Source organism: Ambystoma mexicanum, chromosome 3p (genome assembly GCF_040938575.1).
Source record: "Ambystoma mexicanum isolate Mex_15411 chromosome 3p, UKY_AmexF1_1, whole genome shotgun sequence".
Lineage (NCBI taxonomy): Eukaryota > Metazoa > Chordata > Amphibia > Caudata > Ambystomatidae > Ambystoma > Ambystoma mexicanum.
Window position 1 is genome coordinate 9,153,611 of NC_090925.1, and position 13,923 is coordinate 9,167,533.

The window sequence follows — 13,923 nt, forward strand, 5'->3', positions numbered from 1 at the left end:
CTTTTATACTCTGCAAGCCTTCTGGGAGCGAGGTGAGGGACCTGGTGCGCTGTTGGCTAGTCCCCTCTCCTTCTGTATCTAACATGCCTGCTATGCTGGGCGCTGAGCAATCTCTTGATGGTGCGCTGCACTCTAGAGCAGAGAGGGACTTCTTTTATTCTCTGCAAACGTTCTGGGAGCGAAGTGAGGGACCTGGTGCGCTGTTGGCTAGTCCCCTCTCCTTCTGTATCTAATATGCCTGCTATGCTGGACGCGGAGCGCTCTCTTGATGATGTGCTGCACTCTAGAGCAGAGAGGGACTTCTTTTATAATCTGCAAGCCTTCTAGGAGCGAAGTGAGGAACCTTGAGTGCTGGTGGCTAGTCCCTTCTCCTTCTGTATCTAACATGCCTGCTTTGCTGGGTGCTGAGCGCTCTCCTGATGGTGTGCTGCACTCTAGAGCAGAGAGGGACTTGTTTTATACTCTGCTAGCCTTCTCGGAGCGAGGTGAGGGACATGGTGCGCTGGTGGCTAGTCCATTATCCTTCTGTATCTAATATGCCTGCTATGCTAGGTGCTGAGCCCTCTCTTGATGGTGCGCTGCACTCTAGAGCAGAGAGGGTCTTCTTTTATAATCTGCAAGCCTTCTGGGAGCGAGGTGAGGGAACTGGTGTGCTGGTGGCTAGTCCCTTCTCCTTCTGTATCTAACATGCCTGCTATGCTGGGTGCTGAGTGCTCTCTTGATGGTGTGCTGCACTCGAGAGCAGAGAGGTACTACTTTTATACTCTGCAAGTCTTCTAGTAGCGAGGTGAGGAACCTGGTGCGCTGGTGGTTAGTCCCTTCTACTTCTGTATCTAACATGCCTGCTATACTGGGCACTGAACGCTCTCTTGATGGTGCACTGCACTCTAGAGCAGAGAGGCATTCTAGATCAGAGAGGGACTTCTTTTATACTCTGCATGCCTTCTGGGAGCGAGGTGTGGGGCCTGCTGAACTATTGGCTAGTCCCTTCTGTATCTAACATGCATGCTATGCTGGGTGCTGAGCACTCTCTTGATGGTGCACTGCACTCTAGAGCAGCTGAGGGACTTACTCTGCAAGCCTTCCGGGAGAGCTGTGAGGGACCTGGTGCGCTGTTGGCCAGTCCCTTCTCCTTCTGTATCTAACATGCCTGCTATGCTGGGTGCTTAGTGCTGAGCGCTCTCTTGATGGTGCGCTGCACCCTAGAGAATAGAGGGACTTCTTTTATACTCTGCAAGCCTTTTGGGAGTGAGCGAAGGGATCTGTTGCGCTGTTGGCTAGTCCCTTCTCCTTCTGTATCTAACATACCTGCTATGCTGGGTGCTGAGCGCTCTCTTGGTGGTGCGCTGCACTGTAGAGCAGAGAGGGACTTGTTTTATTCTGTGCAAGCCTTCTGGGAGCGAGGTGAGGGACTTGGTGCACTGTTGGCTAGTCTCCTCTCTTTATCTAACATGCCTGCTATGCTGGGTGCTGAGCGCTCTCTTGATGGTGCACTGCACTCTAGAGCAGAGAGGGTCTTCTTTTATACTCTGAAAGCCTTCTGGGAGCGAGGTGAGGGACCTGGTGCGCTGTTGGCTAGTCCTCTCTCCTTCTGTATCTAATATGCCTGCTATGCTGGGTCCTGAGCGCTCTCCTGATGGTGCGCTGCATTCTAGAGCAGAGAGGGACTTGTTTTATACTCTGCAATCCTTTTGGGAGTGAGTTGAAGGATCTGGTGCGCTGTTGGCTAGTCCCTTCTCCTTCTGTATCTAACATGCTTGCTTTGCTAAGTGCTGAGCCCTCTCTTGATGGTGCGCTGCACTCTAGAGCAGAGAGGGTCTTCTTTTATAAATTGCAAGCCATCTGGGAGCGAGGTGAGGGAACTGGTGCGCTGGAGGCTAGTCCCTTCTCATTCTGTATCTAACATGCCTGCTGTGCTGGGTGCTGAGTGCTCTCTTGATGTTGCGCTGCACTCGAGAGCAGAGAGGGACTTCTTTTATACTCTGCAAGCCTTCTGGGAGCGAGGTGACGGACCTGCTGCACTATTGGCTAGTCCCTTCTCCTTCTGTATCTAACATGCCTGCTATGCTGGGTGCTGAGCACACTCTTGATGGTGTGCTGCACTCTAGAGCAGAGAGGGACTTCTTTTATACTCTGCAAGCCTTCTGGTAGCGAGGTGAGGAACCTGGTGCGCTGGTGGCTAGTCTCTTCTCCTTCTGTATATAACATGCCTGCTATACTGTGCGCTGAACGCTCTCTTGATGGTGCGCTGCACTCTAGAGCAGAGAGGCACTCTAGAGCAGAGAGGGACTTCTTTTATACTCTGTAAGCCTTCTGGGAGAGCGGTGAGGGACCTGGTGCACTGTTGGCTAGTCCCTTCTCCTTCTGTATCTAGCATGCCTGCTATGCTGGGCGCTTAGTGCTGAGCGCTCTCTTGATGGTGTTCTGCACACTAGAGAAGAGAGGAACTTCTTTTATACTCTGCAAGCCTTTTGGGAGTGAGCAGAGGGATCTGTTGCGCTGTTGGCTAGTCCCTTCTCCTTCTGTATCTAACATACCTGCTATTCTGCGTGCTGAGCACTCTCTTGATGGTGTGCTGCACTCTAGAGCAGAGAGGGACTTGTTTTATACTCTGCAAGCCTTCTGGGAGAGCGGTGAGTGACCTGGTGCGCTGTTGGCTAGTCCCTTTTCCTTCTGTATCTAACATACCTGCTATGCTGGGTGCTGAGCGCTCTCTTGATGGTGCACTGCACTGTAGAGCAGAGAGGGACTTCTTTTATTCTCTGCAAGCCTTCTGGAAGCGCGGTGAGGGACCTGGTGCGCTGTTGGCTAGTCTCCTCTCCTTCTGTATCTAACATGCCTGCTATGCTGGGCGCTGAGCACTCTCTTGATGGTGCGCTACACTCTAGAGCAGAGAGGGACTTCTTTTATACTCTGCAATCCTTTTGGGAGTGAGTTGAGGGATTTGGTGCGCTGTTGGCTACTCCCTTCTCCTTCTGTATCTAACATACCTGCTATGCTGGGTGCTGAGCGCTCTCTTGATGGTGCACTGCACTGTAGAGCAGAGAGGGACTTCTTTTATTCTCTGCAAGCCTTCTGGAAGCGCGGTGAGGGACCTGGTGCGCTGTTGGCTAGTCTCCTCTCCTTCTGTATCTAACATGCCTGCTATGCTGGGCGCTGAGCACTCTCTTGATGGTGCGCTACACTCTAGAGCAGAGAGGGACTTCTTTTATACTCTGCAATCCTTTTGGGAGTGAGTTGAGGGATTTGGTGCGCTGTTGGCTACTCCCTTCTCCTTCTGTATCTAACATGCCTGCTATGCTGGGCGCTGAGCGCTCTCTTGATGGTGTGCTGCACTCTAGAGCAGAGAGGGACTTCTTTTATTCTCTGCAAGCCTTCTGGGAGCGGGGTGAGGGACCTGGTGCGCTGTTGGCTAGTCCCCTCTCCTTCTGTATCTAACATGCCTGCTATGCTGGGCGCTGAGCACTCTGTTGATGGTGCGCTGCACTCTAGAGCAGAGAGGGACTTCTTTTATACTCTGCAAGCCTTCTGGGAGCGAGGTGAGGGACCTGGTGCGCTGTTGGCTAGTCCCCTCTCCTTATGTATCTAACATGCCTGCTATGCTGTGTGCTGAACGCTCTCCTGATGGTGCGCTGCACTCTAGAGCAGAGAGGGACTTGTTTTATACTCTGCAAGCCTTCTGGGAGCGAGGTAATGACCTGGTGCTCTGGTGGCTAGTCCCTTCTACTTCTGTATCTAACATGCCTGCTATACTGGGCACTGAACACTCTCTTGATGGTGCACTGCACTCTAGAGCAGAGAGGCATTCTAGAGCAGAGAGGGACTTCTTTTATACTCTGCAAGCCTTCTGGGAGCGAGGTGTGGGGCCTGCTGCACTATTGGCTAGTCCCTTCTGTATCTAACATGCCTGCTATGCTGGCTGCTGAGCACTCTCTTGATGGTGCGCTGCACTCTAGAGCAGAGAGGGACTTGTTTTATACTCTGCAAGCCTTCTGGGAGAGCGGTGAGGGACCTGGTGCGCTGTTGGCCAGTCTCTTCTCCTTCTGTATCTAACATGCCTGCTATGCTGGGCGCTTAGTGTTGAGCGCTCTCTTGATGGTGCGCTGCACCCTAGAGAAGAGAGGGACTTCTTTTATACTCTGCAAGCCTTTTGGGAGTGAGCGGAGGGATCTGTTGCGCTGTTGGCTAGTCCCTTCTCCTTCTGTATCTAACATACCTGCTTTGCTGGGTGCTGAGCGCTCTCTTGGTGGTGCGCTGCACTGTAGAGCAGAGAGGGACTTGTTTTATTCTGTGCAAACCTTCTGGGAGCGAGGTTTGGGACTTGGTGCACTGTTGGCTAGTCTCCTCTCTTTCTCTATCTAACATACCTGCTATGCTGGGTGCTGAGCGCTCTCTTGATGGTGCACTGCACTCTAGAGCAGAGAGGGACTTCTTTTATATTCTGCAAGCCTTCTGGGAGCGAGGTGAGGGACCTGGTGCGCTGTTGGCTAGTCCTCTCTCCTTCTGTATCTAATATGCCTGCTATGCTGGGTCCTGAGCGCTCTCCTGATGGTGCGCTGCATTCTAGAGCAGAGAGGGACTTGGTTTATACTCTGCAATCCTTTTGGGAGTGAGTTGAAGGATCTGGTGCGCTGATGGCTAGTCCCTTCTCCTTCTGTATCTAACATTCTTGCTTTGCTTGGTGCTGAGCCCTCTCTTGATGGTGCGCTGCACTCTAGAGCAGAGAGGGTCTTCTTTTATAAATTGCAAGCCTTCTGGGAGCGAGGTGAGGGAACTGGTGCCCTGGAGGCTAGTCCCTTCTCCTTCTGTATCTAACATGCCTGCTGTGCTGGGTGCTGAGTGCTCTCTTGATGTTGCGCTGCACTCGAGAGCAGAGAGGGACTTCTTTTATACTCTGCAAGCCTTCTGGTAGCGAGGTGAGGAAACTGGTGCGCTGGTGGCTAGTCTCTTATCCTTCTGTATATAACATGCCTGCTATACTGTGCGCTGAACGCTCTCTTGATGGTGCGCTGCACTCTAGAGCAGAGAGGCATTCTAGAGCAGAGAGGGACTTCTTTTATACTCTGCAAGCCTTCTGGGAGCGAGGTGACGGACCTGCTGCACTATTGGCTAGTCCCTTCTCCTTCTGTATCTAACATGCCTGCTATGCTGGGTGCTGAGCACTCTCTTGATGGTGTGCTGCACTCTAGAGCAGAGAGGGACTTGTTTTATACTCTGCAATCTATTTGGGAGTGAGTTGAAGGATCTGGTGCGCTGTTGGCTAGTCCCTTCTCCTTCTGTATCTAACATGCTTGCTTTGCTAAGTGCTGAGCCCTCTCTTGATGGTGCGTTGCACTCTAGAGCAGAGAGGGTCTTCTTTTATAAATTGCAAGCCATCTGGGAGCGAGGTGAGGGACCTGGTGCGCTGGAGGCTAGTCCCTTCTCCTTCTGTATCTAACATGCCTGCTGTGCTGGGTGCTGAGTGCTCTCTTGATGTTGCGCTGCACTCGAGAGCAGAGAGGGACTTCTTTTATACTCTGCAAGCCTTCTGGTAGCGAGGTGAGGAACCTGGTGCGCTGGTGGCTAGTCTCTTCTCCTTCTGTATATAACATGCCTGCTATACTGTGCGCTGAACGCTCTCTTGATGGTGCGCTGCATTCTAGAGCAGAAAGGCATTCTAGAGCAGAGAGGGACTTCTTTTATACTCTGCAAGCCTTCTGGGAGCGAGGTGACGGACCTGCTGCACTATTGGCTAGTCCCTTCTCCTTCTGTATCTAACATGCCTGCTATGCTGGGTGCTGAGCACACTCTTGATGGTGTGCTGCACTCTAGAGCAGAGAGGGACTTGTTTTATACTCTGCAAGCCTTCTGGGAGAGCGGTGAGGGACCTGGTGCACTGTTGGCTAGTCCCTTCTCCTTCTGTATCTAGCATGCCTGCTATGCTGGGCGCTTAGTGCTGAGCGCTCTCTTGATGGTGTTCTGCACCCTAGAGAAGAGAGGAACTTCTTTTATACTCTGCAAGCCTTTTGGGAGTGAGCAGAGGGATCTGTTGCGCTGTTGGCTAGTCCCTTCTCCTTCTGTATCTAACATACCTGCTATTCTGCATGCTGAGCACTCTCTTGATGGTGTGCTGCACTCTAGAGCAGAGAGGGACTTGTTTTATACTCTGCAAGCCTTCTGGGAGAGCGGTGAGTGACCTGGTGCGCTGTTGGCTAGTCCCTTCTCCTTCTGTATCTAGCATGCCTGCTATGCTGGGCGCTTAGTGCTGAGCGCTCTCTTGATGGTGTTCTGCACCCTAGAGAAGAGAGGAACTACTTTTATACTCTGCAAGCCTTTTGGGAGTGAGCAGAGGGACCTGTTGCGCTGTTGGCTAGTCCCTTTTCCTTCTGTATCTAACATGCCTGCTATGCTGGGTGCTGAGCGCTCTCTTGATGGTGCACTGCACTTTAGAGCAGAGAGGGACTTCTTTTATTCTCTGCAAGCCTTCTGGGAGCGCGGTGAGGGACCTGGTGCGCTGTTGGCTAGTCTCCTCTCCTTCTGTATCTAACATGCCTGCTATGCTGGGCGCTGAGCACTCTCTTGATGGTGCGCTACACTCTAGAGCAGAGAGGGACTTCTTTCATACTCTGCAATCCTTTTGGGAGTGAGTTGAGGGATTTGGTGCGCTGTTGGCTACTCCCTTCTCCTTCTGTATCTAACATGCCTGCTATGCTGGGCGCTGAGCGCTCTCTTGATGGTGTGCTGCACTCTAGAGCAGAGAGGGACTTCTTTTATTCTATGCAAGCCTTCTGGGAGCGAGGTGAGGGACCTGGTGCGCTGTTGGCTAGTCCCCTCTCCTTCTGTATCTAACATGCCTGCTATGCTGGGCGCTGAGCACTCTCTTGATGGTGCGCTGCACTCTAGAGCAGAGAGGGACTTCTTTTATACTCTGCAAGCCTTCTGGGAGCGAGGTGAGGGACCTGGTGCGCTGTTGGCTAGTCCCCTCTCCTTCTGTATCTAACATGCCTGCTATGCTGTGTGCTGAACGCTCTCCTGATGGTGCGCTGCACTCTAGAGCAGAGAGGGACTTGTTTTATACTCTGCAAGCCTTCTGGGAGCGAGGTAATGACCTGGTGCGCTGGTGGCTAGTCCCTTCTACTTCTGTATCTAACATGCCTGCTATACTGGGCACTGAACGCTCTCTTGATGGTGCACTGCACTCTAGAGCAGAGAGGCATTCTAGAGCAGAGAGGGACTTCTTTTATACTCTGCAAGCCTTCTGGGAGCGAGGTGTGGGGCCTGCTGCACTATTGGCTAGTCCCTTCTGTATCTAACATGCCTGCTATGCTGGGTGCTGAGCACTCTCTTGATGGTGCGCTGCACTCTAGAGCAGAGAGGGACTTGTTTTATACTCTGCAAGCCTTCTGGGAGAGCGGTGAGGGACCTGGTGCGCTGTTGGCCAGTCCCTTCTCCTTCCGTATCTAACATGCCTGCTATGCTGGGCGCTTAGTGCTGAGCGCTCTCTTGATGGTGCGTTGCACCCTAGAGAAGAGAGGGACTTCTTTTATACTCTGCAAGCCTTTTGGGAGTGAGCGGAGGGATCTGTTGCGCTGTTGGCTAGTCCCTTCTCCTTCTGTATCTAACATACCTGCTTTGCTGGGTGCTGAGCGCTCTCTTGGTGGTGCGCTGCACTGTAGAGCAGAGAGGGACTTGTTTTATTCTGTGCAAGCCTTCTGGGAGCGAGGTGAGGGACTTGGTGCACTGTTGGCTAGTCTCCTCTCTTTCTCTATCTAACATGCCTGCTATGCTGGGTGCTGAGCGCTCTCTTGATGGTGCACTGCACTCTAGAGCAGAGAGGGACTTCTTTTATACTCTGCAAGCCTTCTGGGAGCGAGGTGAGGGACCTGGTGCACTGTTGGCTAGTCCTCTCTCCTTCTGTATCTAATATGCCTGCTATGCTGGGTCCTGAGCGCTCTCCTGATGGTGCGCTGCATTCTAGAGCAGAGAGGGACTTGTTTTATACTCTGCAATCCTTTTGGGAGTGAGTTGAAGGATCTGGTGCGCTGTTGGCTAGTCCCTTCTCCTTCTGTATCTAACATGCTTGCTTTGCTCGGTGCTGAGCCCTCTCTTGATGGTGCGCTGCACTCTAGAGCAGAGAGGGTCTTCTTTTATAAATTGCAAGCCTTCTGGGAGCGAGGTGAGGGAACTGGTGCGCTGGAGGCTAGTCCCTTCTCCTTCTGTATCTAACATGCCTGCTGTGCTGGGTGCTGAGTGCTCTCTTGATGTTGCGCTGCACTCGAGAGCAGAGAGGGACTTCTTTTATACTCTGCAAGCCTTCTGGTAGCGAGGTGAGGAACCTGGTGCGCTGGTGGCTAGTCTCTTCTCCTTCTGTATGTAACATGCCTGCTATACTGTGCGCTGAACGCTCTCTTGATGGTGCGCTGCACTCTAGAGCAGAGAGGCATCCTAGAGCAGAGAGGGACTTCTTTTATACTCTGCAAGCCTTCTGGGAGCGAGGTGACGGACCTGCTGCACTATTGGCTAGACCCTTCTCCTTCTGTATCTAACATGCCTGCTATGCTGGGTGCTGAGCACTCTCTTGATGGTGTGCTGCACTCTAGAGCAGAGAGGGACTTGTTTTATACTCTGCAAGCCTTCTGGGAGAGCGGTGAGGGACCTGGTGCGCTGTTGGCTAGTCCCTTCTCCGTCTGTATCTAGCATGCCTGCTATGCTGGGCGCTTAGTGGTGAGCGCTCTCTTGATGGTGTTCTGCACCCTAGAGAAGAGAGGAACTTCTTTTATACTCTGCAAGCCTTTTGGGAGTGAGCAGAGGGATCTGTTGCGCTGTTGGCTAGTCCCTTCTCCTTCTGTATCTAACATACCTGCTATGCTGGGTGCTGAGCACTCTCTTGATGGTGTGCTGCACTCTAGAGCAGAGAGGGACTTGTTTTATACTCTGCAAGCCTTCTGGGAGAGCGGTGAGGGACCTGGTGCGCTGTTGGCTAGTCCCTTCTCCTTCTGTATCTAGCATGCCTGCTATGCTGGGCGCTTAGTGCTGAGCGCTCTCTTGATGGTGTTCTGCACTTTAGAGTAGAGAGGAACTACTTTTATACTCTGCAAGCCTTTTGGGAGTGAGCAGAGGGACCTGTTGCGCTGTTGGCTAGTCCCTTCTCCTTTTGTATCTAACATACCTGCTATGCTGGGTGCTGAGCGCTCTCTTGATGGTGCACTGCAGTGTAGAGCAGAGAGGGACTTCTTTTATTCTCTGCAAGCCTTCTGGGAGCGCGGTGAGGGACCTGGTGCGCTGTTGGCTAGTCTCTTCTCCTTCTGTATCTAACATGCCTGCTATGCTGGGCGCTGAGCACTCTCTTGAAGGTGCGCTACTCTCTAGAGCAGAGAGGGACTTCTTTTATACTCTGCAATCCTTTTGGGAGTGAGTTGAGGGACCTGGTGCGCTGTTGGCTAGTCCCCTCTCCTTCTGTATCTAACATGCCTGCTATGCTGGGCGCTGAGCACTCTCTTGATGGGGCGCTGCACTCTAGAGCAGAGAGGGACTTCTTTTATACTCTGCAAGCCTTCTGGGAGCGAGGTGAGGGACCTGGTGCGCTGTTGGCTAGTCCCCTCTCCTTCTGTATCTAACATGCCTGCTATGCTGGGCGCTGAGCAATCTCTTGATGGTGCGCTGCACTCTAGAGCAGAGAGGGACTTAATTTATTATCTGCAAGCCTTCTGGGAGCGAAGTGAGGGACCTGGTGTCTTTCCTTTTAAGAGGGGTACGCGTTAGGGGTGCCCCTTGCCACCCTTGTTTTTATAGAACCCCCAGCGATTCTGATCAGGAAGTGTGCCAGTCTTAAGAGTATTTCATTGGGAGAGTGTGTTGATATGTGGATGACCTCCTGGTTCTGCTTTCGGACCCTGAATGTTTCTTTGAATTGCTTTCAGCTTTGCAGTTGTTTGGCCAGGTTTCTGATTACAAGGCTAATGTTTCCAAAACACTGATCTTTCCGATCTCGACTTGCCACAGGAGGCTTCTTGGTTTTGGGTGGGATGTTTGGGTGGATGGTGGGTTCAGATATTTGGGTCTTCAAATCACCAGACTCGTCACTTGATTTACGGTTGTAGAGATTTCAGTGTTGTGTGTCAAACGAGGCTTTGGGGTAAAATTAAAGTGATCAAGATTTTCTTGCTTCCCAAGTTGCTGTATGTCTTTACTATGCTTCCTCTTTCGCTGCTCGGGAAACTGCTTCGGGATATGAACAACGATTTTCCTATGTTTCTTTGGGAAGAGGGTGGGAATCGAAAGATCCCGAAAGACATCCCTATCAATCAAGTATGCCTGGGAGATTTGGCTTTCCCAATGTCAGTCCGTATCACACCTGGCATTACTGGCTCATGAGGAACTGTGCTGACAGAGCAAACTGGTTTGTCATTGAAAGAGAATCTGGCCGTCCTAGCCCACTACACTGCACACTTTAGATGGAGAAGAAACTCCCAGGTATTCTGACCCCGTCGTTTGTTAAGCATGTCATGAGAGAATGGAAGCAGCCTGTGAAGCCTGTGGGGTGTAATACCTGCTTAGTATGTGGAGAAATCTGGCCTTGCGGTTCGATAATCACACTCTCGCTTGTGTTTCCCGGCAGAAGGCAGGCATCTGGGGACTGGGGCAAGTTTATGATGGCCTCTCCATGCTTGAGTTTGAGTTTTTGAGATTGAAATATAAGCTGCGGTCTTGGGAGCTCCCCGTTATCAGGCTTTACGTGATCTTTCTTAGATATTATTGTTGCCCTTGAATGGCCGCTTTCCGCTTCCTTACTTTATAAACTTCTCACGCCAGCAAAGCTTGGAACTGCATCTGAGCACTTGGGACGCAGATTTAGGATGCATGAGTTCTGATAGTGAGTGGGGGTCTTACATGCGCGGGCCCTGCAGGTTTGAGATTCATTTAGACTTCTGGTAACACCCAGCAGAGGGTCTCTTATTGTATTTACTGGTCCCCTTGGAAGAGGAAACACTGCATGCTTAGCCATGCTACACTTGTTGGAACTGCAAGAGGGAGGGGGGCACCATTACCCATATTTTTTGGCTGAGTCTGAAAGTTCTGCTCAATTGGAGTGAAGTCCTTCAGCATACAGATCTTGTGCTGGGCCTTTCCCTCCCTCGGACACCTGTGTTATGTGTGTTGGGTCTGTTTCCGGCAGGCACTACGCTGCCTGTTGGTGTGATTTTTGGTGCTTGTAGAGCCCTTTTAGTGGACAAAAAACAAGTTTTGAAATTTTGGAAAAGTGATCTCAAACCTACTGTTTAAAATCGTTTACATGATTTGTCAGATCCCTCGAGCAGGGACAAAGTGTCTTTTCAGATTAAAAAAAAGCTAGGCAAAGATTCTGATATTTGGGACGCTTTTAATGACCTGTATGTCTGTCGTCAATTTTCCCCTTTTCCTTTCCCCATACGTGGTGATTGAAGTACTCTTGTTGGCAAGTTTCTATTTGATTTCTACTTACATGCTTATTGTTTTTGCTTCATTGTTTGTATCTTTTAAAAAATCTAATGAAAAGATTTGACCAAAAAGCAAAAGCACTAAGTAAGATAAGCAGCCTTGTGCCGCCTTCTCTGGGGTTTAAAATGAGGGGCATGGAGAGCCCACAAGTCCAACTGCAGATCCGATTACAGCAAAACCGCTAACTGGGGAGAATTCAGTAGAGTAAATCCCTTGAGGAGCCGAAGCGCTAGGTCCTCCCAGACGTCTAAACCTCCTCCTTGAGATCTAAATGCGCCAAACGAAGACGATTGAGACTTAAGAGTAGCCAACTCGACCCCTTCTGGAATCCCTAGAAAAGGAAATCGAGTCCTCTGGGAGGGTCGCGGTCAGAAGATAAAGAACCCTAGAGCGACTACTTCCCGCCTGATCTCCAACAGTACTCAAGGTATTAGCGGGAACAGTGGAAAGGTAGGGGGCAGAGGCCTGGGCCATGTCACCACCAGTGCGGCCAAACCCAAAGCCAATGGATCAGAGTGAAGGTCGCAGTGGGCACCAACTGTTAAATTAAAAATGAACTGAGCACTGGATCCGGCATGTGCTTTCCCATCAGTGCAAGTGAAAGCGGCAGGGCCTCCCTCCCAGAGAATGCCCTAACCATTCAGTAATGACTTGAACTCATTCCACTCCACCCTGCTCTTTATTATACTGTTGTAGTCGATTAGAAGGATGTTCCAGACATTTTACAAATAACAAAAAATATAAGGTAAGTAAATTTAGGTTGGTGCAAGACCGATTCCAAAGCAGACCATGGCCTTTGCCCTATTGCATGATGGCGGCTACACGGGAAGTCACAGGAAAGGCCTCAGCCAGCAACACAACAGCGAATGATAATTTCCTAGTGCATATGATGTCCAAAATGAATAAGAACACGTATCTCCTTTAAATGATGTTGAATGCAGGTGGGTGATTCCGCCCTTTCATCAGTCGTCGCAGCAGAACATTTTGACGTCGTTCAGGCCGGTCTGGTCTGTAAACCATCGGGGAGGGTCTATCTTGGTCTGAAGGCCACAGATCCCCTTCTTGCAGAGTTCACTCATTGGCCCGTACCTCCCCCAGTCAAGGCCAATGCCTTCAATTGTTGGTCCTTTGGTGCAAAGAGATTTGATGTTATTGGCTGCCGTGTCATCATAAAAAGAGCCATGATAAGGGTCCATTCTTAAGATAAATGACCGCATAAAACCGCCAGGGCACCATGACACTGGAGTCCAGGCTCCCCACCTAGGAAGAAAGCCAGTCAGAGTTAAACATTCCTTAAAATTGAGGACAAATCCAGGCCAGAGGTCATTATCAATGTACTTCTACATGATGCAGTAAATGAAATCAGGTCAACAAAGCAAAAACACAACTGTCAGCACCCCTACACCATTCCCAATGACACAACTCTTAGTCTAGGCTCCCTTCAGTGCCGCCCCCACGCCTTCCTAACTTTAGAGCAGTTAGGGTTGGACTCCCTTCAGCGCCCCTGTGCCTTCCGAAAGATAGAACACTTTAGGCTGAGATTCCTTCTGCGCTTCTCCTACCATTTCCTATGGCATTAATCAACTGTTCCGTTCCCAAGTTATTGGCCCGTGCGGAGCCCCTCTTCCCTTTCCATGGCGGCCTGAGGTGCCAAGGGGAAGGAGCGGATGCGGCGGCGGCCGCAGAAATAAGGTAAGTAGAGGGGCTGGGGGTTGACAATAAAATTATAATAAAAAGTGACAGAGGGTGAGGGAAAGATGGGGGCGGGGGAAGCCGGCCTCAGGCAGCATGGCCTAATGTGTAGATCACACTTAACTGAGAATTCAGGACAAACATAGTAGCCCGTAGGACTTAAGGGGTTAAGCGTGGCTTCCCTCACCTCCCCCCACACACAGCTTCCCAATCCAGAACGATAAGGGCTGGGCTCCCTTTTTTTCTTTTTTTTAAATTTGTATTTGGTAAATAAAACCTTTACAAAACATATTGAATAAAAGTACAGAATGCATTTACATACAATTCTCCACATATGCTGTATACCGATAAAACATTACAAAATGTCTTTAAAAGATCGCAGCAATTTTTAAAAAAAACAGATTTTAGAATTCAAAGTTCATCATTATCTACTTTCATCAGAAGTATTCATACAATGCAAGATCTTTTTCTATGATCCTTAAAATGTGACCTAGAGCAAAAATTAAAGGGTTGTGATTCCCGTTCATCAATCTTTCCCATAAAAGTCCAGTACAGTCTGGTCAACATTATAAGAATCCTTCCTACAGAGTTTTCATGAAAAGTAAATGCACATGTGATGTCATCAGTGATGTCATCAATGACATTTGTGATGTCATCTTTGATGTCCTGGGTGTTAGTGTTGGCAGTGCACGGTGGCGCGAGTTATGGTTGCTTATTTTACCATAACTGCTGAATTTCAGGGTTTTTTTCGGTTTTACTTTGAACCATAACGTC

The 13,923-nt window shown here is 50.3% G+C and overlaps 1 protein-coding gene across 1 annotated transcript in view; it reads right to left on the reverse strand.

Annotated features, from left to right (window-relative positions):
- Positions 1-12,117: 12,117 nt before the first annotated feature.
- The window catches only part of LOC138579452 (vitelline membrane outer layer protein 1 homolog), a 305,899-nt gene continuing 304,093 nt past the window's right edge, over positions 12,118-13,923 (reverse strand). Inside the window, exon 4 of the mRNA XM_069649781.1 lies at positions 12,118-12,717. Within this exon, the coding sequence (XP_069505882.1) occupies positions 12,420-12,717 (298 nt within the window). The 3' untranslated portion in view covers positions 12,118-12,419. The remainder of the gene's footprint in view (positions 12,718-13,923) is intronic.